This window comes from Saccopteryx bilineata, chromosome 10, assembly GCF_036850765.1.
Source record: "Saccopteryx bilineata isolate mSacBil1 chromosome 10, mSacBil1_pri_phased_curated, whole genome shotgun sequence".
Lineage (NCBI taxonomy): Eukaryota > Metazoa > Chordata > Mammalia > Chiroptera > Emballonuridae > Saccopteryx > Saccopteryx bilineata.
In genome coordinates this window covers 51,177,767-51,205,102 of record NC_089499.1, presented here as the reverse complement: position 1 = coordinate 51,205,102, position 27,336 = coordinate 51,177,767, and the positions used below count along the sequence as shown (strand labels likewise).

At 48.6% G+C, this 27,336-nt stretch overlaps 1 protein-coding gene across 3 annotated transcripts in view; it reads left to right on the top strand.

Moving 5' to 3' along the window:
* The window catches only part of MTMR14 (myotubularin related protein 14), a 70,500-nt gene that overhangs the window by 23,102 nt on the left and 20,062 nt on the right, over positions 1-27,336 (top strand). For all 3 annotated transcript variants that reach the window (XM_066244868.1, XM_066244866.1, XM_066244869.1), the window contains 13 exons: positions 3,628-3,703; positions 4,002-4,062; positions 5,571-5,693; positions 7,098-7,171; positions 13,265-13,335; positions 13,939-14,013; positions 19,136-19,202; positions 20,326-20,411; positions 20,692-20,768; positions 21,248-21,284; positions 25,465-25,535; positions 26,321-26,379; positions 26,550-26,688. In XM_066244868.1, coding sequence (XP_066100965.1) covers positions 3,628-3,703; positions 4,002-4,062; positions 5,571-5,693; positions 7,098-7,171; positions 13,265-13,335; positions 13,939-14,013; positions 19,136-19,202; positions 20,326-20,411; positions 20,692-20,768; positions 21,248-21,284; positions 25,465-25,535; positions 26,321-26,379; positions 26,550-26,688 — 1,016 coding nt within the window. The remainder of the gene's footprint in view (positions 1-3,627; positions 3,704-4,001; positions 4,063-5,570; positions 5,694-7,097; positions 7,172-13,264; positions 13,336-13,938; positions 14,014-19,135; positions 19,203-20,325; positions 20,412-20,691; positions 20,769-21,247; positions 21,285-25,464; positions 25,536-26,320; positions 26,380-26,549; positions 26,689-27,336) is intronic.

Below are 27,336 nucleotides of genomic sequence, written 5' to 3'. Positions count from 1 at the left end.
TTGGCCACTGGAGTTCAATGGGTATGGCCTCTGTGTTCCCTAGGTGTGGTCTGTCTGCAGGCCCTCCACCTCCTCTGCTCTTGCTGCCTAGGGCGTTTGGGTATGGGCATTGCCTGTGCCAACTCACTGGGGCTGTCACTGCGGTTTTTGCCATTCCTCCAAGGGAGGGGCTTTGATCACGTGTCTGCACTGCAAGCCTCAGGGACCTTGGCCTCAGCCTTATTCCTACCCCCGAGGGTGGAGTCGGCACCACAGGCAACCGCAGGGTGAGCACCTTTGCTTAATCATGGGTGTCTACCTGTTCTGGTCTTTCACCCCACCCTCATGGTAGGAGCTGGCTGTTGCTTTGGGCTGCAAGCCTCAGTTCCGCAGGATGGATGAGGCTGTGTGCCCGCAGCGCCCTTTCTCAAGGGCGGGTCTTCGCCCCTTCCAGCACTCCTGCCCTTCACCCACAGGTGAGGTTGCAGGCGGCCCGCAGCTGGGCTGACCACTTTTTTTTTCCTGTATTTTTCTGAAGCCGGAAACGGGGAGAGACAGTCAGACAGACTCCCGCATGTGCCCCACTGGGATCCACCCAGCACGCCCACCAGGGGGCCACACCCTGCCCACCAGGGGGCGATGCTCTGCCCCTCCAGGGCATCGCTCTGTTGTGACCAGAGCCACTCTAGCACCTGGGGCAGAGGCCGAGGAGCCATCCCTAGCGCCTGGTCCATCTTTGCTCCAATGGAGCCTTGGCTGCGGGAGGGGAAGAGAGAGACAGAGGAAGGAGAGGGGGAGAGGTGGAGAAGCAGATGGGCGCCTCTCCTGTGTGCCCTGGCCGGGAATCGAACCTGGGACTTCTGCACGCCAGGCCGACGCTCTACCACTGAGCCAACCGGCCAGGGCCTGCTGACCACTTTTGCACATCCCCTCCATGTGCGTCCCCATCCCCGTCCTCTTCCCCCCCCCTCCCTCCACCGTTTGGCCTAGACTGAGCTCACACCCGGGCCTCAGTTGTGGCCGGCCAGTTTCTGCCCTTGCCGACGGAGCCGTGCTTCCGCGTCCTGCCACCGACTGCCCTCCAGCCAGCCCTCGCAGGATTGGGGCTCTGCAGCTCAGACCCTAACACTCCATACTGTAGGCCCAAAAGCTCCCTCCTCCTAAGCGACTCTGCTCTGAGTGCTTCAGGAGAGCTTGTTTGGCTGGTGTCCTCCTTCCCTTTGCTGGTAGTGCTGTTTCCTGGGGAAATATTTGCTTCAGATTTGGGGTGTGACTCAGCACAGGGGTTAGGGTAGCTGTCCCTCAAAGTGTTTCTTCCTGTGCCTCCTAGATTACACTCTCTTCCCGCTCCTCCGGTCCTCTCCTCTCTCCCGCCTCCAGAGCCCCGGATGAGTGGTTGTGAGAGAGGTTTTCTGTGCGGTCCCTTTAAGAAAAATCCTGGGTCTGAGAAATCTGTCTCTTTCTCACAAACAGTATCCTGACTTGATTCGCAGCTAACTACTGTCCATATGCCTCTTCTAGGCTCTGGGGCTGCAGGCTGGGGCTTTGTTCCTGGGGCTCAGGACCCTCCCCTCTCCGCTAAACTCACTTCCCCCCCATGTGAATTTTCTCCCAGCTGCCCTTTGCTCCAGGGAGCTGGGCAGCCCTCTCTGCGTTTCTGCTTTTCCTGCCAGTCTCAGTGTGGCTTCTTTAGTGTTCCTTGGTTGTAGAGTCCTCTTAGTTTAGTCCAAAGTTGGTTTTTCTAGATGATGGTTCTTAAAATTAGTTTGTAATCCACTTTGGTTATGGGAGGTGGAAGTTGGTACGTCCGCCTACTCCATCGCCATCTTGCCTCTCTGCAGTACATTATACTCTAGGCATACTTCGGATTGAATCCTGTGGTCTTGATTCTGATAAAAATTCAGTGAGTGCCCCTGGACCCTTTTTGCTGGCCTGGAAGAAGCAGAGGAGTCCATGTGTTCCTTCAACAGTGTACTAAAAAAAAAAAAAAACTGACTGTGGGTCAAAGGATACAAATATCCTATTTTAAGACAAATATGTCCTGCCTGACCAGGAGGTAGTGCAGTGGATAAAGAGTCAGACTAGGGTGCAGAGGACCCAGGTTCAAAACCCTGAGGTCTCTGGCTTGAGCATGGGCTCACCAGCTTGAGCACGGGCTTACCAGCTTGAGTGCTGGGTCACTGGCTTGAGCACGGGATCATAGACATGACCTCATGGTCACTAGCTTGAAGCCCAAGGTTGCTGGCATAAACAAGGGATCTCTCACTCTGCTGTAGCCCCCCAGTCAAGGCACATATGAGAAAGCAATCACTGAGCAACTAAGGTACTGCCATGAAGAATTGATGCTTCTCATCCCTCTCCCTTCCTGTCTGTCTATCCCTAACTTTCCCTCTCTCTGACTTTCTCTTTGTTTCTTTTATTGATTTTAGAGTGTGAGAGGAAGGGAGAAAGAGAAACATCGACTTGTTGGTTCATTTATTTATTTATTTATTTATTTTATTTTTGTATTTTTCTGAAGCTGGAAACGGGGAGAGACAGTCAGACAGACTCCCGCATGCGCCCGACCGGGATCCACCCCGCACGCCCACCAGGGGCGATGCTCTGCCCCTCCGGGGCGTCGCTCTGCCGCGACCAGAGCCACTCTAGCGCCTGGGGCAGAGACCAAGGAGCCATCCCCAGCACCCGGGCCATCTTTGCTCCAATGGAGCTTTAGCTGCGGGAGGGGAAGAGAGAGACAGAGAGGAAGGGGGGGGTGGAGAGGCAAATGGGCGCTCCTCCTTTGTGCCCTGGCTGGGAATCGAACCCAGGTCCCTTGCACGCCAGGCCGACGCTCTACCGCTGAGCCAACTGGCCAGGGCCTGGTTCATTTATTTTTGCACTCATTGATTGATTCTTGTATGTGCCCTAATTAGGGTCAAACCTACAACCTTGGCATGTGGGGTTGATGTTCTCATCAACTGAGCTCCCTGTCCAGGACCAAAACAAAGAAATTCTCTGTGGATCTAATGTATAGCATGGTGATTATAGTTAATAATACTTGAAAATCAAAAAAGATGGATGATCTTAAGTGTTTTTGCCACATAAAAGAAATGCTAATTGGCCCTGGCTGGTTTGCTCAGTGGATAGAGTGTGGGCCTGGTGTATGGACGTCCCAGGTTTTATTCCTAGTCAAGGCACACAAAAGAAGTGACCATTTGCTTTTCTCCTTTCCCCTCAACCCTTTCTTTCCCTCTTCCCTTCCCACACCAGTGACTCAGTTGGTTCGAGAATCATCCTCAGACATTGAGGATAGCTCAGTTGCTCTGAGTGCGTCAGTGTCAGGTGCTAAAAATAGCTCAGTTGATTTGAGCATCCGTCCCAAAGTGGTTGCTGGGTGGATCGTGGTTGGGGCACATGCAGGAGTCTGTCTCACTATTTCCCCTCCTCTCGCTTAAGAAAAATAAAAAGAAAGAAATGCTAATTATGTGACATGATGGAGGTGTTAGCTAACCTTAGAGTGGTAATGATTTTGCAATATATGTGTAATGAAATCAGCATGCCGTAGTCCTTAAATCTACACAATGTCATATGTCAATTATATCTCAATAAAGCTAGGAAAAACATAACACTTAGAAAATCATTTGACCCTGAAAACTCTTTCTTTCCCAGCACATTTGCAGGTCAGCCACGCTAGCTGGATGGGGGGAGCTGTATGGACGCACTGGCTACAACTATATTTTCTCAGGTGAATGTTAAGCTGTGTTCTCTTGAGACTAAAAACGAGCCCAGTCATAGAGAATAGCTACCTTTGTCACAGTGGCATAGGTAGAGGGTGCAAGCAAGCTGGGGAGGGACTGGGGGCCTTCTTTTATCACCTGAGGAGATGTTTGGGATAAAGACTGCCAGCATATGGGGCATCTGGTGCTGAAAAGACACAAGGGCTTCCTTAGGAATGGAGCTGGTGGGAAGGAGGCTGCTCGGGAAGCCCCTGCGTGGAGCCCCATGCTACTGCCTCAGTGCTGACAGACGGGTTTCTTCTGCAGGGGGTGCAGATGATGCCTGGGCAGACGCAGAGGACGTCACGGAGGAGGACTGTGCTCTTCGGTCAGTGCCAGGTTGTTACGGGTCTGTGCTTGTGTTGGGGTAGGGGCATCTGACTAGTAGTGGCTGTTTTTATACTGACCATATTTATTCATCCCTGATCCAGGTGAGTGGGTTGGCTCCTTTCCTCCCATTGCCAAGTCCATGAAATAGGATTGTTGAAGTCCATTCCATAGCTTCAGACCAAAGCTGACTTTATTGAATACTTGGGCAGTCTTTCTCTACCCTGGCTGCACATCAGGATCCCAGAGATAATGTCCCAGCCCTGGGGTTCCTGGTACCACAGTCTGAGACAAGGCCCAGACTCCTATTTGTGTCTTTAAGTCCTACAAATTCACGGATGTGACCACGGTGCTGATGGCTGCCTGCCTGCCTGCCTGCCAGATATCACATAGCACACCAGGTGCTAAGGCACAGGGCAATGGCCACAGAACCCACATTAGGGTTGTAGACTAGGAGCCACAGCGTGTGACTGGTGCCATAAGGGTGCTTGATCCAAACAAGTATTTTAGGCACCTTAACAGCAGGAAATGGGCTGCTTCACACTCTTCATACCTTCTTTCCAGATGTTTTTAGAAAACAACATTGTAGGATATTTTGGAAAAGCTCCTTTGCTTGGTATGTGCCACATGGAAAGTCTTTAACTGGTATCAAGTGTCTATTGCACATGAGCTCCCTAGTAGTTGCTCACAGTCATGCCTCAGTCCCTGAAAGGCATTTTGCTGTGCCCAGGGTTCTGCCTGTTAGTTCCAAGAGCAGCAGCTTTGGCTTGTGCTCAGGAATGTTTGGCTCTTCCCGAGGTCAGGCAACCTCTGCCTCAGCCATGCCATTTTCACAGCATACGCTGTTCTTGGCAAGGAGACTGCTAGAGACAGCTAAGCATTGGGCATTAAAAAAAAATTAATGGCAACTATTTACTGATTCTGCTTTGCCTTAATCTGTGTGACTGATCAAAAGGCAGTCTCGGGATTAGAAAATTTTAACTTTCTCCTCGGTTTATGTGCCTGGTAAATAGAAGGAATTCACTTGCTAGTATTTCACAATCAGTTGATAAGATAACTTTAAAAAGTCCGTCTCCCATCAGGAATTTCAGTCTCTTACATTATGAGCTGAGCAAGCCATGACTAAAAATGGTCATAAAAGGTGGAGGGATATAAGCTATAATGGAAGCTCAAAGGCTCTTTCAGCCACCAGCTTGCTGCTATTTAGAACTCAGAGATTATCTTAAATCTTCTGGCTTAATGTCAGGCTGGGCCAAAAACCTTTTCTGGGTTTAGGGCTGCAAATTGCTCCTCTTTGAAATGCATCTCAGAGAGGGGGTAATCTCTTACAGAGTCACCTTTTCTGCACCCTTCCTAGACCAGTTTTCCTGTCTCCCCTTCCCGTCATCTTCTGGAGAAGGGAAACAAGTTCTTGCCAGTGACATCTATACTTCCTTGAACACACTCCCCACCCCCAGAGTTTCTGAATGAATATGCAGTACAACTTCTCTCTCTGGCTTTTTGTTTCAGAAGTTCCGACACACATCTTTTTGATAAGGTCAGAGGCTATGACATCAAACTGCTTCGGTACCTGTCAGTCAAATACATCTGTGACCTGATGGTAGAGAACAAGAAGGTGAAGTTTGGTATGAAGTAAGTACAGGGCACCCACGGTGAGCTGGACAGAGACAATGAGTTCACAGGCTTTTCGGGTTGGTGGTCATACATAGCAGTTACTGAGGGCTCATCACGTGCCAGGCCTTGCAATAGGGCTTTCCAGCGTCCTTTCATTGTATCTTCAAACAGCCCTGCAAGACAGATTCTAGCCTCACGCTTCTTGTAGGCAAGAAACTAAAGCACAGTGAGCTTAAGTAACTTGCTCAAGATCATCTAGATAGTAACTGAGGGAGCTGGGGATCTCTAACCTGTGCTTTGCTGTCTCCTCCTCTTAGACACCCTTGAAGGTTTTCTTTTGGTTCCAAGTTATACACCATGTCTAGTAGACTAGAATCTCTTTTAAAATGGAACAAAAGAAAAAAATCAGTGCATACTCAATTTTTACTTCACAAATGGACCAGATCTTCATGTGATAAGGCAAAACTTGAAAAGAAATGGAAAGTGGATGAGGGCGATGAAATTGTAGAAGTTTTTGCTTTTTATAATAATGACTTTTAATTACGCTGAGATGGTCGTAGAAAAAGTCATACTGAGGCTAAGTTATGGTGCAGCTATCTGCAGATAGCTGCATAGTCCCATATTCCTTCCTCCTCCATCTGTCAGACAATCCTAAGTCTTGACCTTTCAGGTGCTATTTGTCCCCTGTTTAGGGGTGTCCTCGGAGAATAGTGAGGTGAGAGTGCCCAGAGTTATTTGGCTCTCATCTTACTCCACCCTCTAGGTTAGAGTGCTTGAGCTGCCTTTGTTTGTGGGACTTAGGAAAAAGGTTGTTCTGCAACTTTAGGTTCTGGTGGTGGTTGCTGCAGTACTAGAGAGAGAGTAACCTCTCTCACTTGGTAATTTTAGGGTAGGATGAGTTATATTTCTTAATTGTTCAAAGTAAACACTGCTGAAGGAAATCATTTATAACTGACGAGTAGTTTTTTTTTGTTTTTTTTTTGTGATAGAGAAGGGGATAGAGAGGGACAGACAGAAAGGGAGAGAGATGAGAAGCATCAGTTTTTCATTGCAGCACCTTATTTGTTCATTGATTGCTTTCTCATATGTGCCTTGACTGGTGGCCAGGCTACAGAATAGCGCGTGACCCCTTGCTCAAGCCAGTGACCTTTGTCTTAAGTCAACAACCTTGGGCTTCAAGCCAGCGACCATGGGGTCATATCTATGATCCATGCTCAAGCCAGATGAGCCCGCGCTCAAACTGGCAACGTCGGGGTTTTGAACCTGGGTCCTCTACGTCCCAGTCCGATGTTCTACCCACTGTGTCACTGCCTGGTCAGGCAAAGAATAGTTTCTTTAGCAAGAGGTTCATTTAAGTTGTAATACTGGGGAAATGGTGTGTCTGTGTTGTGGTGTCATAACATATTGTGTCCTGTCTTGTAGTGTAACCTCCTCCGAGAAGGTGGACAAAGCCCAGCGCTATGCCGACTTCACTCTCCTCTCCATCCCATATCCAGGTAGGGAGCTCTTTACAAGGTCTAGTCTAGTGACAGGCTTCCATGTACTTAGGTATATAAGTGTCCCAGAGCTTTCTGGGAGGATCTTGTGTCAGCATAGTACACTGTGGCTCCCAGTCATCAGCTTTCACACGCAGGGTAGGACGCTGTCCTGAAAGGGGCTTTCTGCTTGAGGGGTCCAGGGGTTAAGTCCTGGCCCAGGTACTCACTGCCACAACCTTGAGTGAGTTACTTCACCTCTCCGAGCCTCAGGTTTTCTCAGGTGTCATTTGAAACCAAGAAAGGCTTAGCTCAGGCTTTTGTTGTGAAGATTAGATAAGATCATGTTTATTAAAATGCTCTGTGTAGGTAGAGTGTAAAATGACATTCTAGTACTCTGGGTCAGCAGCTAATCATGCTAGGCTGGCCGAGCAGATGTAAACCTTTGCATGTCTGAAATGGCCTCAGGCAAGGTTGTTCTGATGGCAGAAGAATGTAATTGCTCTGTCCCTAGTTGTATATAGTTGGTAGTGGCCTCACCATATTGCAAAGCACTTTGGTGTGCACAGAGCTAGCTGTGTTTGTCTCTGGCACATATGTATGAGACCTGTGGCCAGGGCATTTTTTTTGTGGGTTTTTTTTTTTTTTTTTTTTTTTTTTTTTTTTTGTATTTTTCTGAAGCGAGAAGCAGAATGGCAGAGAGACAGACTTTGGCATGTGCCCGACCAGGATCCACCCAGAAAGCCCACTAGGGGGCAATGCTCTGCCCATCTGGGGCATTGCTCCGTTACAACCAGAGCCATTCTAGTGCCTGAGGCAGAGGACATGGAGCCATCCTCAGAGCTCCAGCCAACATTGCTCCAGTGGAGCCTTGGCTATGGGAAGGGAAGAGAGAGAAGAGAGAAAGGAGAGGGGGAAAGGTGGAGAAGCAGATGGGCGCTTTCTCCTGTGTGCCTGTCCAGGAGTTGAACCTGGGACTTCCACACCCCAGGCCGGCGCTCTACCACTGAGGCAACCAGCCAGGGCCTCAGGGCCATATTCTTTGCACTGGATACTAAAGCTGTGTTTGTTCAATTGGTAACATTTAAGTTTTCTGGCAATACTTGCTTGTTTAGAAAGGGAGGCCAAAGAGCCCTAATAGCAGTGTAAGACTTTGTCAGCAAACAAGGGGAAGAGTACTCTGTCTCCCTGAATCATCTCCCTTGCTTCTCAACACCAGTATCTGCCTTCAGTCCTGTGCTGGACCTTGTCTCCTCATCTCGGAGCCACATAGCCAAAAGCAAGGGCAGGCCAGTGACAGCAGGTTGCTGTATAGCCAGGAGGTCTTCTTATTAGGACTGCAAGTTCATCTAGTACTTGGCAGGGAGAACATATCCTCATCAGAGTAAGTTGGTGACCCCAGATAGCCTGGTACTCTTACAGTGGCTTTCTCCAGAGTCTCTTTTCACTCTTCTCTGCCAGCTTAGCATTTGGTGCCATGTAGAACTGGGCTCAAGTCCCAGCCTTAGCAGTGTGTATCCTTGAACAAGTCCCTTAACCCTTCTGAGCATTGGTTTCATCCTCCATCAGATGAGGAGAATGGACCTTATTTCAGGGTAAAAGTGCCATACCCACCCCTAACTGGTGCTTGGTAAACACCAGGCCAAGTGACAGGTACATGAGAGGAAAGGCTTAGAGAAGCTCCTCTTCCCTAAAAGCCACTTTGGGCAGATGCAGACCATAATGATGATGCCATGACCTTGACAGCATCGGAGCTGCGTCATGACAGGAGTGTCCCAACCAGAGTGTCCACACTGCAACTCTCAGGTAGGTCTGGTTTTCAGACCAGACTTTCAACTCCCAGGAGCTGCTTTGGGGGCACTTCATAGACTGAAGCACTCTGCAGGATGGGAAAGGTCTGCATTGCCTGAGGAACCAGGCATCGCTTTCTTGTTTTACGTAGTTGTAAGTAGGACTTAATTACATAAAATAGTATTGCTAGAAGTTTGAAAACCACTGTTCCAGGACAGTAGCACAATATCATTTCTGCTGTAGTTTGGCAACTTGTTACATGAGTCCTAAAATGTTAACACCCTTTTTTTTTTCTCCTTTTCTAAGTGAGAGGAGGGGAGATAGACTCCAGCACATGCCCCAACCAAGATCCACCCAGCAACCCCCGTTTAGGGTCGGTGCTCTGCCCATCTGAGGTCATGCTTGCAACACGAACTTGTATTTTTCTGAAGCTGGAAACGGGGAGAGACAGTCAGACAGACTCCCGCTTGCGCCCCACCGGGATCAATCCACCCAGCACGCCCACCAGGGGCGACGCTCCGCCCACCAGGGGGCGATGCTCTGCCCCTCCGGGGCGTCGCTCTGCCGCGACCAGAGCCACTCTAGCGCCTGGGGCAGAGGCCAAGGAGCCATCCCCAGTGCCCGGGCCATCCTTGCTCCAATGGAGCCTTGGCTGCGGGAGGGGAAGAGAGAGACAGAGAGGAAGGAGGGGGGGGGGTGGAGAAGCAAATGGGCGCTTCTCCTATGTGCCCTGGCCGGGAATTGAACCCGGGTCCCCTGCACGCCAGGCCGACGCTCTACCGCTGAGCCAACCGGCCAGGGCCAACACGAGCTTTTTTTAGCACCTGAGGCAGAGGCCCCATAGAGCCATCCTCAGTGCCCGGGACCAATGTGCTTGAACCAATCAAGCCATGGCTGTGGGAGGGGAAGAGAGGGAGGAGGGCAGAGGGGTGGAGAAGCAGATGGTCACTTCTCCTGCGTGCCCGGGAATCAAATCCAGGACATCTACACGCTGGGCCAACACTCTACCACTGAGCCAAATGGCAAGGGTCATGTTAACACCCTTGGATGCTGTTAGTCATTATGCCGTAATCCAGCCAAGTTGGGGGTAAAGATGTTCAATCCAATGTTTGTTTATACTAAGAAAATGTTTTCATTAATCAGAATAATTGTTATTTAAATGATGGTACAGCCATTAATAGTGGAATGAAATATTACTGGTCATAGAAAAATGCTTCAGCCCTGGGCGGTTGGCTCAGCGGTAGAGCGTCGGCCTGGCGTGCGGGGGACCCGGGTTCGATTCCCGGCCAGGGCACATAGGAGAAGCGCCCATTTGCTTCTCCACCCCCCTCCCTCCTTCCTCTCTGTCTCTCTCTTCCCCTCCCGCAGCCAAGGGTCCATTGGAGCAAGGATGGCCCGGGCGCTGGGGATGGCTCCTTGGCCTCTTCCCCAGGCACTAGAGTGGCTCTGGTCTTGGCAGAGTGACGCCCCGGAGGGGCAGAGCATAGCCCCCTGGTGGGCAGAGCATTGCCCCTGGTGGACGTGCCAGGTGGATCCCAGTCGGGCGCATGCGGGAGTCTGTCTGACTGTCTCTCCCCGTGTCCAGCTTCAGAAAAATACCAAAAAAAAAAGAAAAGAAAAATGCTTCAACTTTTTGACATGGAAAAATGTTTGAGATGCTAAGTAGGATACAAAATTATATAAAGTAGTTCCCTCCCATTTGTGGTTTCAGCTTTCGTTATCCATGATCTGAAAATGTTCAATGGAAAATTTCAGAAATAAACAGTTCATAAATTTTAAATTCTGTGCCATTCTGAATAGAGTGATGAAATCTCATGCTTTCCCTATCTGTCCTACCCGGGATACAAATCATCTCTTAGATGTCCAGCTTATCCACACTGTTTATGCTATACCTACCCATTAGTCAATTAGTAGCCATCTTAATTATCAGATCGACTATTATGGTATTGCAATGTTTGTGTTCAAATAATTCGTATTTTACTTAATAATGGTCCCAAAGCTTAAGAGTAGTGATGCTGGCAATGCAGACATGCCAAAGAGAAGCTGTAAAATGTATGAATGTGTAGGGAAAACAGTATATATAAAGTTTGGAATTTATCGTTTCACTCATCCACTGGAGGTCTTGGAACAATATCCAGGAACAATATGTATCCATGTTTATCAATACATAAACAACTATCAGATGTAGTATATAAATGTTTTGGGAAAAACAGGGAAAAAAATTCACAGATAGGGTATATGATCTTACAATTTTAGCATATTTCCTTCTCATCCTTTCAAGGATGTACATATGCCAGGCCGACGCACTATCCACTGAGCAGCTAACCCATCAGGGCCTTTGAATTTCTTTATACGCCACATTACAACTTCAAAAAAAAGGAAAAGAAACAAAATTACCATTATCCAAGTCAAGTCACAAATGTGCTTCGCTGAGGTTTCAGGGGTTTGAGTTGAGCCCTCTGATGACTTTGAAGCCCATACAGGAACTATGATGGTATCAGTTCTAGGTCTGTCAAACCAATTTGGGCTTCAACTGGTCCTTGCAAGTGAGAAGTGTTCTGGAAGCACTTCTTCAGACAACCAGAATAGCTGGGACTGAAAACTCTCAGCAGCAGTCTGATTTGTGTTCCTTAAGTATGGCTGTTTTCAGCCCACTTTTGGTCCCATTCCTCTTGCCTTTCAGGAGCTTCAGAAGCTTGTTCAGGTAATGAACTTTAGAAGTTGCCCTGAGCACCGAGTCTATATTTTAATTCTATTCATTTCTCACAAGAAAATATTGCTTCTGTATTATAGGCTGATCAGAGCTCATCCCAGAGCCTGCAGTGTTAATTTGAGTAGCTTGAGTTTGGAAAAACAGCACTTCACAGGAGCTCAGAGAGATAACTGATGTCTTTTAATCCTGGGCTTATAAGCTCAGACCTGTAATATTTATATTTTTTTCTTTCTCCCAGTGAGGCACCCAAGAACAGGCTCAAGTGCTATGGCTGAGAGTTGTTCCCTGACTTCTGAGTCAGAAGTGAGGTTTAGGGATTAGAGTGCAAAAAAGTGTGTGGTGAGACCAAGTCTACAAACCACGTGGTCTGTCTCTAGACATTCATCTCCACAGGAACCTTACTTTCTTCCCTGGGGTGACCTTAGGCAGGAGCTTGGCCCAAGAGTAGCTGGAGAGTTCCATGTGAGTGTTTTGGCTTGTGGCCACTTCCACAGAATTTTGAACAACTGTTTTGCCTTTGGGGACCTCACCAAACTGGGACCTGTAGCCAGAGCCATGTACACTCCCGAGTTTGTGTTGGCCCTGGTTGAGGAACTGAGAGTAACTGCAAGAAGCCTTTGAAGTGCCTTCTCCCATCCTTGTGGCTTGAAGGCACAGCAGCCATGGTGCTCCGTGCTGCGGAGTGAGAGCAAGCCTCATTCTTCCCTAGCTGAGCCGTTGACTGGAAGCTGCAGGCTGGCACTGTGGGCTCTTGTTGCAGGAGCAGCACGATGATGAAAATATGTTGCCATTTGAATGCCGTTTTGTGCTAGGTGTTGTATATGTGTTATTTCATTTTATCTTTAACCATGTTACAATGAGAATCAAGGCTTAGAGAATTTAAATAACTTGTTCACAGTCACAGAGCTAAGCGAAAGCTGAGATTTGCAGCTGGGAATGTTGCCTAAGGTTTTCTCTCTCAAGTGTTCCTCTCTGTATTCCTGAGGGTTTACCCTAGTGAAGTTTCCTTTTAATTTTTCCGGCGAATTATACAAAAAGTACCTCTTGGCCAAGTTTGTTGGAGACAGATATGTTTTTTTAAGTACTTGCCACATTCAGGCTCTGTCTGTGCTCCTTTCCTGTACGTTACAATGTTTAGTCCTCACTGAAAGCCTTTGAGGTTGGTATTAGAACAGAGGGCGAGTCATCTTCTGCAACTACATAAATTGCTCAGATAGTGCTGACACAGCTTAAAATGTAAGCCATGCTTTTCGTTTGCTTTCTGTTGACACTCCACGAGCATGTAGGACAAAGAGACCAGAAATGAGGCAGAAGTGACCAATAATGAGTGAGTACAGATGGAAAGAGACACAGAGAGCTGTGCGGGCAGGTCATACGTCCTTGGGAAGGCATGCAACTAGAAACCAGAGGAGCTTGGGAGGCTTTGTTTCCTGTTTCTCACCTGCCCAGTCTAGCCCTCCGCCCCTACCCATGTCAGCTGTGACTTCATCTGAGGCCTACCACTGTGGAGAAGTATGTGAGACGGTGGTCACCTTCATCCTGCAGCCCTTAGGGGCATCTCAGGAGACGGCTACAAAGAGTAGTGTCATAACTCTGCCCTTCCTTTCCAGGCTGTGAATTTTTCAAGGAATACAAGGACCGGGATTACATGGCTGAAGGGCTCATTTTTAACTGGAAGCAGGTATGAATAGTAACATTCATCAACTTCAGTCTCATGTTTCTTTGTAAAGGGAGACATGAGGACGGCTAGCAATCTTGCTGGGGAAAACAGCTTCCCTTTTTCTTTCTCTTCTCTCCCCGGATTGAGTCTCATCATTTTATCTCCCTCTTCTTGTATATATATATTTATGTTCTTATTATATATACTCTCCCCTTTAATGTCTCCTTTTCCTTAAAGGAGTTTTCAGGGACAAGATAGGAAAAGTCCTTCCTCTGCCCAGCTATCTGTGTCAAGAGTGAAACCAGCATTCTGTTCCTTCCTGCGTCGGTGGCGCAGGCCACAGCAGCCTGCTGGAGGCTGAATGCAGGTTGATTATATCTGTCTCAGCAGTAAACAGTTGAACGGCCACCAGAAAGCTCCACTCAGCAGTAGTATCTGTTTCTGTTCATTTTTTAAGTTCTCACTCCCAGGGCAGCGCAGACACCTGGCCTGGAGAAGGCAAGCACTGTGAAGGGACATCCTGCCTGTCTGGTTAGCCACAGCTTCAGGGCCACAACCTGCCTTGTCACCAGGGCTTCTCCCAGTGGCCAGCCTGAATCTCATGGTTGTCTTTTCTGTCTCTAGGACTACGTCGATGCCCCACTGAGCATCCCTGACTTCCTGACTTGCTCTCTAAACATTGACTGGAGCCAGTATCAGGTGAGGGGCCTGACTCAAGCAGGACAGAATAAGGGAAGGGGCCGTGGGGACCTTGGTGCTTGCCCCACGAGTCCCTCATGCAATTACTTGAAGGCCGGGTTGGTGACCTCTGTCTGACCTCTCATTGCCTAGGAAAGGAGGAACTGCTTATCTTGCTCTCCTGATTTGCTCTTGGCCCAGAAAATCCAAACTTTCTGAACATGATTCACTCAAAGATTTCATCCACCAGGGGGTTCTGTTTCCAGAGGACCTCATGGTGTCTGCTTTCCAGCTCTGGGCTTTGACATTTTTCAGTTTTTCTTTTAAATGTGTGTTCTGCCAGAGGAAGTGCAGAGCCGCCTGACCTCATTTGATTATAGAAACTTTAAAATTATTCCGTTGTGCTCCTCTCTGTCACCATCTCCCGTGGAAGAGGCCCAGTCTTGATGGATCCATCTCTACTGTGTTTAGCCCACTGTGCAAGCCTAAAGGCCATCAGCAGTGTCCTTGCCACTCGCTTCAGCCAGGACAAGTAGCCTTGTTCTCCTCTCCCTTCCTCAGGTCTTCCTTCTGCCTGCTAGCTTCACCTCTCATCTTCTCTTACCTGCCCTCAGGATTTGGCTCAGTGTGCATTCCAGGAAGACTGCCCTGATGTCTCCTCTCCCCTGTCCCCAGAAGGTCAAGTGCCCTGTGTCTACATTCCCAGTGACCCCCGGGCATATCTATCTTGGAATTTTCCATTGAGCTGTAGTCAGTGATTTAGAGATCTGCTTCTCCATCTCCAGTAGACTGAGTTCCAGGAGGATGGAGAACCACAGCCTGTACATCCTTAGTGCAGAAACACACAGAGCCTAGAGCTGGAAAGGCCGAACCAGTGACAGTGAACACCTTGAAAACATCCCGTTTCCCTCCTCTTTTCCTCTATCCCCAGATCTAAACAGTCCCCATTCAGCCTTGCTGTCTCCTTCTCAGAGAGACCTGGCCCTCCTGTTAGGCAGTTGTGTGCTCCCACCTGATCTTGGACTTTATTTTCCTGGTAGCAAATGGTTGTAAAAGTAGAGGCTGTGCTTATTTTGTTTTGTCTTGTACATCCAGCCCCTACTCATGAAGCCCATGGTGAATGACTGAGTTAGAGTGGTGTCAGGTCTTCTCTATGCAGATGTTTCTGCAGGAGAGAATGTTAGGAAGGAGAGCAGTCCAGATGGTTGTTATGCCCCAGAAACCTGAAGAAGGAACAAACTGGGGGGGGAGGGGCTTGCTGCCTGGTCTCAAGTCCCAAGCTGTACCTAGACAGATTGAGTGGCCAAAGGAACCTACAGGCATCCTAGTTAAATTATTGTATGGAGAAGTCTCAAGTAGGCCCTACCCCAAGCCACACTTATTTTCCCTCCTGGCACATTCTTTCTCCTAATGTTGATACAAACTGTATCTGATAAACTATTTAGTCACCAAATGAGCTACAGTAGGATTTCTGCCAAGGATGTTTGTCTCTTTAGAAAGGAGTCCAGTGTGTGTGAGGAGTTCTGCTTAAAAGATAGAAGCCTGGATCTAGGCCCTTGCTTGCTCATCCTTTCTTGCAAGGCTCTGTGGCCTAGAGCAAATGAGCTCACTTCTCTCTGAATGTGAAGTTGAACACACCTATGTCAGCATTGTAGCGAGGTTAAATATGATCACTGTGTGAAAGTGTCCTCTTAACTGAAATGTCAGACGTGTGTGTGTGTGTGTGGCAGAGACAGAGAGAGTCAGAGACAGGGACAGACAGACAGGAAGGGAGAGAGATGAGAATCATCAATTCTTTGTTGCAGCACCTTAGTTGTTCATTGATTGCTTTCTCATATATGCTTTGACCAGGGGGCTACAGCAGACTGACTGAGTAACCCCTTGCTCGAGCCAGCGACCTTAGGCTCAAGCTGGTGAGCCTTGCTCAAACCAGATGAGCCCGTGCTCAAGCTGGCGACCCCGGGGACTCAAACCTGGGTCTTCCACATCCCAGTTCAACACTATCAACTGAGCCACCGCCTGGTCAGGCCAGACCAATTTTAATGATGATAATTAAGAATGGGGCTACTAGCTTGCTAATCAAGGGAGTGAACACAAATAACGTTCTGGGCACAAAAGTAGAGGGGCAGGGCTTCTTCCTGTGATTCCCATCTCTCCAGTTGCTCAACTGGTCTCATTGGGCATCCTACCATCCTTTTGCTCAGCCAGATATGGGTTCTAGCCTTTCAGCATGGGGTCCAGGACTCCCCGTTACTTCTCATTTCCCCTGGTGATCTCACTCATTCACCCCATTAGCCCACTGCCACTTTGCCCAGGCCAGGTGATGTACAACTACATCACCTTCTGCAGGTGTCCCTCCATGCAGCCACCTCAAACTCGAGCTGTCCAAAACGGAATTTGCCACAACCTACAATACCGCTGGCCCTCCACCCCTTACCTAGATGCTCAGACTCAAAACTTGGGTACTTTTCTCCCACCACATCCATTGCCAGGTCCCATCAATTCTCTAAATCTCTGCCCCCGGTGAAACTCTCCAGTTGTTCTTGCTTCCATCTCTTAGCCTGGTCCAGGCCACTGCCATCTTAGTGAGTCTCGTGCCTGACTGTGAGGCACTCTGAGGGGTAACTGGAAACAGTGAATGTACTGCACTGAAATAGGTCCTCACAGATAGTAATACTCAAACCATAGAACAAGGTCGTCATTGTCATCTCCTTCCCTGAACCCACCACTGACTACATTTTCCTCAGAATATAGTCCAAGGACCTTTATGTGGCCCGCCCAGCTTCCCACGTCCCAGCCTTATTCTTGTGACTGGCTGGCCATTCTCTCCTCCAGCCACATGAGCCTCTTTTCAGCCCCTTAGGGAAGATCCAGGTTTGTATGTGTTGTTCTGTCTACCAGAAATACTTTTCTGCTTTCTCTCCCCTCTTCTTCTATGCATGGCACCACCTCCAAGAAGCCTCCCCCGTAGTCCCCATGGATCATCTAGGGTCACCTCACCAATTATATGGTCCCACCGCATCCTAGAGGTCTCCTTTCAGTCAGTACACCTGCAGCAGTTCACTCTGCCTTTGCTCTCCTGCAGCCCCATGAGGGCTGAGATCATTATTCACCACTATGTCCCAGGGCAGGCCTTCAGTGATGTTCACAAGTGGGGGCACTTGTGGCTGTACGTGTGTGGGTCTTGATGCCCTTCATGCAACCAGACTGAATTCCATAGAGATCGGTTTTTTTCCTTTTGTGCCCTAGAACCCCCTCCAGTGTCTGCTTCTCCTCAAGCCAGCCCCTGACTGTGAATAGGCAGTGAAGGGACATTCTAAGGGTGTGTTCTGGCCCCTAAGCACTAAATGTTGGAGATGCAGAGATGCCAAAATGGCCTCTGTCCTTACTGGGCTCTATCTTGGGAAAGAGGCAACAACATAATGGTCACCTGCATAGTAGAGGTATTGACCAGTGGCTGCAGAAGACTGTGGAGAAGAGATAATGGGGCTTGGCCTTTGCATGTGGAGTTTGCCAGCCAGGGAGAAAGTACTCCAGGCATAGGAACATAAGCAGAGGTGTGGTACTCAACTCTGCACCCAGAGACTTTCATGGAGCGTGTCAGAAGAGTCACATGAACCTAGATTTTAGTGCATTTCTCAGGTCTCCCTCACATTCTACAATCCCCTCAAACTTATTTCGTACTTTGATATTATAGGAAAAGTCCCTGCATGTGACTAAGAATGTGAATTTCGAAGTCTGGCAGGGCTGGGTTCATACCCCAGCTCAGTGTAGCTCTGTGACCTTGCACCTCTATCAACCCATTACTCCTCAGCCTGTGGTTCCTACCCCAGCGCTGGGCTCTTTTTGAATTTGCTGTCTCTCCCTGCTTGTCAGTGTCCTCTTTGAATAACCACCATAGTTGAGGCTCTGCAGGTTCTGGTCCCTGATCGGGCCCTGACCACTCCTGACTGCTTCAGTTTTCTCCAGGTCACCTGACTTCCCTGGGCTGTGTGCAGCCTAGCTCCTGCCTTCTGCTCCTGCTTCTCCTCACCCTGTGAGAATTATAACTCTGAGGAAATCCGTTGGCAGTGGTGTGTCTGACATGTTTGAGCCAGATGAGTGTAGAGACCCCTGTGCCACTATGGATAATGACTCTATTAGTGCAGCACTGCAGCACTGTCTCTGGAGCTGCTGAAAGTGGGTCAGAACTCTCCAGGGGCTGTGGAGGGTCAGCTAAATGAGCCTGTTTTAAATTCCTGGGAAAACCATTCCAATTACAGGTGTCGAGCTCAGCCTCCCCCGGGAGGGGTCTCTCACTGGCATTCTTCACCCTTTCCGCACAGCCCTAGAACACTGATAAGCAGAGTGTTGAGAGGTTGCCCCCAGTGGGGGGGACATGAGCTACAGAACTGGGTCAAGCCCCTTATTGAATTCCAGATTCTAAGAGCACCTGGTCTAGATCTCTTACTTGGGCTAGAACAGAGCTCTCAGTCTCTTTACAGCTTTTGCCTATTTTTCGTCTCTCACCTATGGGCCTCTAGTGTTAAAATATTCAGTCTGCCAAACAGACTCCATTTGTTATTCATCAAAAGACAGTATGCAGTGAATAGCAGTAAAAAGTGAATGGAACATGGTTGATGAGATAGTTGATATTTTCCTTAGTTTCTGTGATGTGATAGCAGGTGAAGAAATGGCTCTTTTCTGTTTGGCAACAGTGGCCACCAGCTTAAGGCTCTTTGTTTGCTTCTCTTAACCCGCCAGAGAGCCATGTGGGGATCCAAGGGCTTAGAGGAGGCTAACAGATGGCTGCTGGTGGTGGTTGTGGGGCTGTGGGTTGCCCAGGCCCCTGCATGGCTTCTCCTTCCTCACCATCATGTTGGGATAGAGTGCACTGACCAAGTAAGAGGGGCCCGTGGGGTGAGGGTGCAGGAGAGGTGGAAGGAGCTCTCAAAATGGGGAATGAAGTCCAATTATTTAGGATTTGGGATCAAGATCTCTGAGTATTTGTTGCCCCAGAATAACTTCTAGCATTTTTTAATTTAAATTTAAATACTTTTTATTTATTATAATTTTTATTTGTTATTTAAATACTTCACAAATTCCCAGTATGAGTTAAGTATCTATCTATTCCTAGACCCTTTTTATCCTTCTTCCCTGACAGAGTTGGGACCTGGTGCAACAAACACAAAACTACCTTAAACTGCTGCTTTCCATAATTAACAGCGATGGTGAGTCTGCTTGTGCCTGAGCCCTCAAGCCATTAGATCTCCTGGTTGTTCCCATGTCCTGACACTGAGGATGTGTTGCTAGGGCTGCACAGTACCTTTTGTTCTATGGTAGGAGGATTTGGGGATTCCCTTGTCCATTGGCAGCTTATTCCATGTCCTCAAACCCTAGAAAACAAAATTATGAACTTGTTATTCTCTGAATCACATGCAGGATGTTTCTGCACTGTTCTTATTAGGGCCAGTCAACCTGCCCCAGTTGGCCGTTCTGATTTGATGGGCCTGTAACACTTGGTGTCTCTGGGGCAGGCTGACTCTTGTATCAATCAGGAATTTGTGGGATTGTACTTGTTTGTACAAGTGGAAATGTATTAGTTTATATAACCAACAAGGCCCAGAGCAGAGCCAGGCACCTGACAAATACTACAAAGAATCTCTTCTCATTTCTCATACCCACTGTCTAATTAGCTTTATGGCTGGCAACCATTCTTGACTTATTTCCTGCCATCTTAACTCCCCCAGAAGAGAGACTGCTCTGTACCAGAGCACATGCTCATTCACTCAGTTTGGGTCAAGTGCCCATCTCTGAACCAGTCACTGGGTCCAGATTTGAAAAAAAGCACATTCCTGTTCCTGGAATTGGGCAGTGGTTCTCTCTACAACTCAAGGGGGCATCTGTAGAGTTGGGGTTTTATTAACTAAGTGTTGTAGGTTATTAGCATTTGGTGGGTGTTTGACAAGGTTCCTGAATGTTCTTGGGATAACTGCACAGTGAGTTGTTTTCCCCTAAAATACCTGTAGTACCTAGCCTCCTTGAGAAATGCTGGGTTGTGAGATGCAGGTGAGCCCCACCTACATGATCTGGGCCGAGTGGACTATCCAAGCATCACTGTTCCCCTAAAAGTACTCTAAGAACTAGTCAGAAGAAAGAGATGTTGCAGACAGACAAATGCCCACCACGCACTCCTTCCTATAACTAGATTGAGGAAGAACTTGGCAAGGCCCACTAGGAAGAAGGAGACTGGGGGTGACTGGCTCTCACCAGGCCAAGGGGGTGATATATTTTCTTCTCATCAGCTTACGTTTGCTTCTCTTCTGGGCCTCTTGTTCTGTGGTTCCTGAGCAGATGACAGTGGGCTGCTGGTACACTGTATCTCAGGCTGGGATCGGACCCCCCTCTTCATCTCTCTTCTGCGCCTTTCCTTGTGGGCTGTGAGTATGGATGGGCTGGGCTGGACTGGGCTGAGCTGGGCTGTGGGATCAGGGAGCATTTAGAGGCCCATTCCAAAATACACCCTTTGGGAATGTTAGAACTCTCTCCAGAAAGTAGAGATTTGGAAAGTGGAGATGATGTGTTTAACCCTGTTTCTGACTCTTGGGCAGTCTTGTCACTGGGTTTGTGGTTGTGATTGTGGCTCAGCTGGAATGAGAGGAGGCTTTGTCACAGGGAGGCATTTTCCCAATCTTGGCATATCTCCCCGGTCTCTTCCAGGATGGGCTCATCCACATGTCCCTGAAGCCTGCTGAGATCCTCTACCTCACCGTGGCCTATGACTGGTTCCTCTTTGGGTAAGCCTTCGGGGAATGTCAGGTTTGGGGTGGGAGCAGTGCCTTGAAAACTACGTTTCTGTGCCTGACCTGTGGTGGCGCAGTGGATAAAGCGTCGACCTGGAAATGAGGTCGCCGGTTCGAAACCCTGGGCTTGCCTGGTCAAGGCACATATGGGAGTTGATGCTTCCTGCTCCTCCCCCCTCCTCTCTCTCTGTCTCTCTCTCCCTCTCTGTCTCTCTTTCTCCCTCTCTCTCTCCTCTCTAAAAATGAATTAAAAAAACAACAACAAAACTACGTTTCTGTGTGTACATGGTGTAGTGGCTTCTGTGACAATGTCAGAGGTGAGGACACTCCCACCCCCTTGGGAGAGACTGAAAGGTGCTGGTCATGCCCACCTGAGGTTATGCTGTCAAAGCCACCGTCCCCATGACTTGAGTTCCTATTTGCCTGCCTGTCTTGGCATTGCTCTCTTTGACCTTCTTGTGTTTTTGTTGCAGGCACATGTTGGTAGATCGGCTCAGCAAAGGAGAGGAGGTGGGTACTGCTCAAAGTCTGCGAGCACATGCCAGGGCTCTGAGAGCTTAGGCTCTTTCACCCACAAGAAGGGCAGGATGATGGTTTGTTTGGTAGCCACACTTAGGGGCGGTTCCTTTCCCAGTGTGTGCTAGGATTAGGCAGCATGGCAGGAAAAGCACCAGCACAGTAGCCCATGTTCTGAGACTCATTTCCTTTCCTGCACTGTGGAGATAACACTGCCTGTGACCTTCGTGTGTCAGTCCTTTTCCTCTTGCTTTTACTGCCGTCCTTAAGGGTGACCTTGTTTTTTCCACTCAGCTCTGGAACTGATTTTCAAGTTCTTTTCCATGCCCCTCATTCTTACAGCTATAACACAGATGCTATTCCCTGTCCTCTCTATTCTCGTCACGCCCACTCAGCAACTTTTAAGCCCAGGGCCCTCCATGCAAGTAGGGTCTTGCCCTACTCCTCACCAACAGGCGGCCAGCTGGGGTTCAGGGCCTCCTTCCTTTCTGGGGGTTGTCCCTTCTTTCTGCTCTTCTCTGCCCTCTCCATACCCCATCTTTCTAGCTGCTTTTCGGTCTTTGCCTCTTTAGTATTCTGGTTTTCCCCACAAACAGACATATAGTCAAACCTCAGATTGAGGCCCTGTCCGGTTGGCTCAGTAGATAAAGCATCAGTTTGGTGTGTGGATGTCTTAGGTTCGATTCCCAGTCAAACCACACAAGAGAAGTGACCATCTGCTTCTCTCCCCTCATCCCCTTCTCACCCTCTTCCCCTGTTGGTCCAAGCATGTCAGCCTCGAGACTAAAAATGGCTCAATTAATTCAAGCATTGGCCCCAGAAGGGGTTTGTCAGTTGGATCCTGGTGCAGGAGTCTGTCTCACTATCTCCCCTCCTCTCACTTAAAAAAAAAACCCAACACAAAACCAACAACGACAAAAAAGCCCTGAGTTTGAATCCAGGTTGTCCTGCTTTAAAAAAAACCCTGGGTAACCTTGGGTAATGTGATTAACCTTGAGTCTCCTGCTGTCTGCTGTGCTGTCTCACAGTGAGAATGAGTCCATATGCCCAGTGTGGGAGCTATCACCCAGTGTTAGCTGTTTTTCTTCTGCCCTCTTGTTTCCCCTTATTTTCCTGAAGCATCTTTCTCACTCTCCTGAGCTGGCCTCCTTTTCCAGGCATCTTATCTTATGCCTCCTCCCTTTGTTCCGCCCTCATAGCTGCTCCTCGCCCCATCCAAATCTCTTTTCCAAGCACTTATCGCATCTGCCAGGGCTACAGAGCTCATAAGCCAGTTCCTCAGAGGCCTCCACGAACTCTGTTAGAGACATTGACTTTGGCATTGAAACTGAAGTGTAAAGCCCCTTTGCAGTCTCTCATTTTGAGACTCATTGGCATTCCAGGACATTCTGCCCTCTATGCCGTCTCCCTCCCAACCCCAAAAGCAGGCCAGATTCTGCCTTCAGAGACTCCACAGAAGATGAGGCTAAGCCTATTGCAGTCTGGATTTAAACCCTGGCTATCTCTCAGCTATTCAAGGGGGTATCCTCAGCTGGGAGGGTTGGTCTTCAGGGTGTGTGCTTTTCTCTTGCCCCCATTGGACACTTAAGACATTGATGCTTTCTACTGTGGCAGCCCCTCAGGATGTAGCCCTCCCCCATGGCCTGAGGCCTCTTCATCTTGGTGTGGGGGAATGAGAGGGATGGTAGGTAGAGATGGTAGGTGGGAAGCTGAGGGGAGAGGGCAGCTGCTGTCTTTGAGACAGAAAGATGCAGAATAGCATTTCAGTGTATGTGCTGCTGAAGCGAGCACCAGAACAGCATTTTGTATATAACCATTTGAATGTTTTTGTTGTTTTTATAATTCATAACCCTTGTTGGAGGTGCCTGAGGGGGGGATAAGAAAGCTTTTTTTTTTTTTTTTGTATTTTTCTGAAGTTGGAAACAGGGAGGCAGACAGACTCCTGCATGTGCCCAACTGGGATCCACCCGGCATGCCCACCAGGGGGCAATGCTCTGCCCCTCTGGGGCGCCGCTCTGTTGCAACCAGGGCCATTCTAGTGCCTGAGGCAGAGGCCACAGAGCCATCCTCAGCGCCTGGGCCAACTTTGCTCCAGTGGAGCCTTGGCTGCGGGAGGGGAAGAGAGAGACAGAGAGGGAGGAGAGGGGGATGGGTGGAGAAGCAGATGGGCACTTTTCCTGTGTGCCCTGGCCAGGAATCGAACCCGGCACTCCTGCACGCCAGGCCGACGCTCTACCACTGAGCCAACCGGCCAGGGCATGGGATAAGAAGGCTTTTATTTGTCCAGTGGATTGCATGGTAGGGGGCAGTTTTGCGGAGGGCGTTTAAACAGGTATTTTCACCAAAAATGTTTTAGTCTTTTATATGTTAATGTGCTGTGAACATCAAAGACAAGGAAGGAGAACAGTGTTGTTTAACAGACCTCAGTTTTCTGTTTTTATTTTTTAAAGCATTAATTTCTTTTTTTTGGCGACAACCAGCCCATCTGTGTTGCCTAGGTGCTAACTCAGAGGGGCACCCGTACCCCTGCATCCCTGAGGGTCATGACTCACCCTGGCCAGTCTTCTCTGACTGGAGCTTCCCCTCTGCCCTTCCCTGCTCCATTCCCACCTTTCTGGCCATGCTCATTTTTAACCTTACCCATCAAAAATTTCTATAAACCTCTTGTTTACTGTGCAGCAGTCAAGCAAAACATGCTCCACAATTCCAACTTCTATATTTGACGGATAAAACTTTACATTATGGTTTAAAAAAAAAAGTCCTGGCTGGATGGCTCAGTTGGTTAGTGTGTCATCTCAAAATGTGATTCCTGTCAGGGCACATACAGGAACAACAGATCGGTGTATCTGTCTTTCCTGTCCTCTCTCTAACATCAGTTTAAAAAAAAAAGAAATTAATGCTTTAAAAAATAAAAACAGAAAACTGAGGTCTGTTAAACAACACTGTTCTCCTTCCTTGTCTTTGATGTTCACAGCACATTAACATATAAAAGACTAAAAAATTTTTGGTGAAAACACCTGTTTAATTTTATGTAACACAACATTTTCATACTGACCTGACACCCCTCTCTGTTTGTTTTACTTTGTTTTGTTTTGTGGAAATCACACAAGGGCTCTGGGATAGCATGAGTGGTTCGTGGGCCACACCTTTCAGAATCATTATGGAGTTTAAAAATTACAAAGACTGTGCCTTGTGTGCATTTAAAGGAGGTCCATCTGATTAATACGATGGCTGGAAGGGAGAGGGGTGGTGGGGATGTAACTAGAAGTTAGGAGCCTCTTTTGTCCATGCCCACTTCAGACCTAGACCTGCCCCATAGGCTAGACCAGGGGTCCCCAAACTACGGCCCGTGGGCCGCATGCGGCCCCCTGAGGCCATTTATCCGGCCCCCACCGCACTTCTGGAAGGGGTACCTCTTTCATTGGTGGTCAGTGAGAGGAGCATAGTTCCCATTGAAATACTGGTCAGTTTGTTGATTTAAATTTACTTGTTCTTTATTTTAAATACTGTATTTGTTCCTGTTTGTTTTTTTTTACTTTAAAATAAGATATGCGCAGTGTGCATAGGGATTTGTACATAGTTTTTTTTATAGTCTGGCCCCCCAATGGTCTGAGGGACAGTGAACTGGCCCCCTGTGAAAAAAGTTTGGGGACCCCTGGGCTAGACAGTGACTACCCCTCACCCCTGATTCTCCTGAACCACTATTTCTGGGCTTCCCCTTACAATATCTGAACCCTTTCCCTTCTATTTTGTTCCTCAATTTGTGTTCATCTCCTTGCCCCAGAATAATCTCTCCCAGTTGTCCTCTGTTAGCCTTTCTCCCGGGGTTCTTAGGAGAGGCTGAGAGGAGAAGTTGCTGTGCTCTTCATCCTTTTCAATAAATTGAGAACATGCGTGTTGAATTTGAAGAGTTTGGAAAATCCCTGGCTTACCGTCTTGCATGATCCCTTCCTTCCGTGTCCCAGCCCAAGTGCATTTGCCTGGCCTGCTAAGCCCTCTCTACCACCCATACCATTTATAGACCAGAATATCCAGCAGGGTCACCAAAACAGGGCTGCTGTCCAGCAGAGGGTTGGCCAGGGTGGCTGGCTGCCCTCCTGGGCATTCTGCCACCCAGTTCTTCTCTTTGAAGAAGGCCATCTTTTCACATGAGCTGCTTTTTTTGTTTCTTCAGATTTTCTTCTTCTGCTTCAATTTTTTGAAGCATATCATATCCGAGGAGTTCTCTTCTCTGAAGACACAGAGGTAAGGAGAAGCCTGCTGTCTCACACTGGGGCCAGTGTGCTCTGTGAAGGGCCTCTCTGGGGCAGGCAGGGTCGTATTGGTCATCTTATTCATGTCCTGCTTTCCTGCATGCCTGGCAGGCTGGCCTCCTTTCCATGCCTTCCCCTTGAGGCCAGGGTAGGAGTCCCTAGTGAAGGCCAGTGGCTGAAGAGGCTCTTCTGCATGTGAGGCAGGGCTGGGTTTAGCCTGCAGTCATATTATCAGAAAGGTTTTGGGACAGATGAGTTGTCTCTGGTAACTAGGAGAACAGAGTGCTTTGCTGCAGGAAAAGCCAGCCCATGGACAAGAGGACTTCTAACTCCACTGACCCAGCCTTAGTAGCCAATTCTGCTTGCCTGGTTATTGCCCTCCCTGGGTGACTGCGTAGTATGTCTGCACCGCTGTGCAGCCCATTACCACAGAACTGAGTCTGCTGCAAGCCTGGAAAATTCAGGAGGCTTGCCTGGCAATCGCCTTAGGATCTCTGTGAGAATTGATATCTTTTCTGAGTTCCCTTGCCTTCCAAATTCAAGCTCCTGTTGTGTTTGGCCAGACTTGAACTCTAGGGGGCCAAGCTAGTAGGAAGGAGCCAGGCTTTGCTGGCCTCTCAGAAGTGTGTCTGGCATTTTGCAACACTCTAGGTAGGATTTGTCTCCATGAGTTGCTAATGTGTTGGAGCTTTTTTCTCAGGTGGGCAGCATGGGGAAGAGGGGTCAAAGGAATCCCCAGCCCAATCTGGAATTCACCATTCTGGGCTCTGTTTACAGGAGGAAAAGTTTGCCAGCCCGGGATACAGGCTTCACCTTGGAAGATATCTGCATGCTGAGTGAGTCACAGGCCCCAGCAGATTTCCCTTCCTCTCTGCATCTGAGAATAGACCACACAGGAATTTTTTGTTCTAGAAACTTCTTTCTCCAGTTTCACAGTATGAAAGAGGTGGGGGACCAGTAGTGGGAGAAGATAATGTGCTGAACTGATGGCATTGGCCTCTTTCAGGACGAAAGGACCGTGGCAGCACCACCAGCCTTGGCAGCGACTTCTCTCTGGTCATGGAGAGCTCCCCAGGAGCCACTGGGAGCTTCACCTATGAGGCCATAGAGCTGGTCCCTGCAGGAGCACAGACTCAAGCAGCTTGGTGAGGGGCCAGGCTGGAACTAAGCTTGCTCACAGCTGTGGCCCAGGGTCATCAGCTCCAGGGAGTCCCAGGAACAAAGGGGCCCCTGACAGTAGGGCCAAGAGCACAGCTCCATGCCCTGCTGGCTCTTCTGGGCCTTGGGGGCCAGCCATCTGGTTGGTGAGGGGCACTACCTGTGGCGACCCAGAAGCATAAAGGGCTGGGGCTGCCTATGAAGGAAGAAGCCACAGGGTTGGGTGAAGGAAAGCTGAATGTTAAAGGGACTCCCTGGGGAGCTCCTTGGATTATTTGCCTAGGAAGTGGGGTGCCAGTTTAGAAAGAAGAAAACAAGAGGTGAGTACAAAATGATTGGGAATTGGATACTTGTTTGAGTCAACTAATTTGAGAATCTAATGAAATCTGAGAACCTGATGACTTTCTCCGTAGACAAATGGCTCAAGATTTTGTATAACATTTGGAGGGAGGGGCAGTTACTGAACTGTTAGTTAAGGATCTATTTTGCTCTAAGGTGTTATTTGGATGCCACAGTCCTTTGTTAAGACCCAGCTCTTGCTGCCCAAGGCCAAGCCTAAGGGATTACTGATGTATTCCCACTCCCATATGGCATTTTCCTAGAAATAAAGACTGGGCCCTGATGTTTGTTAAAAG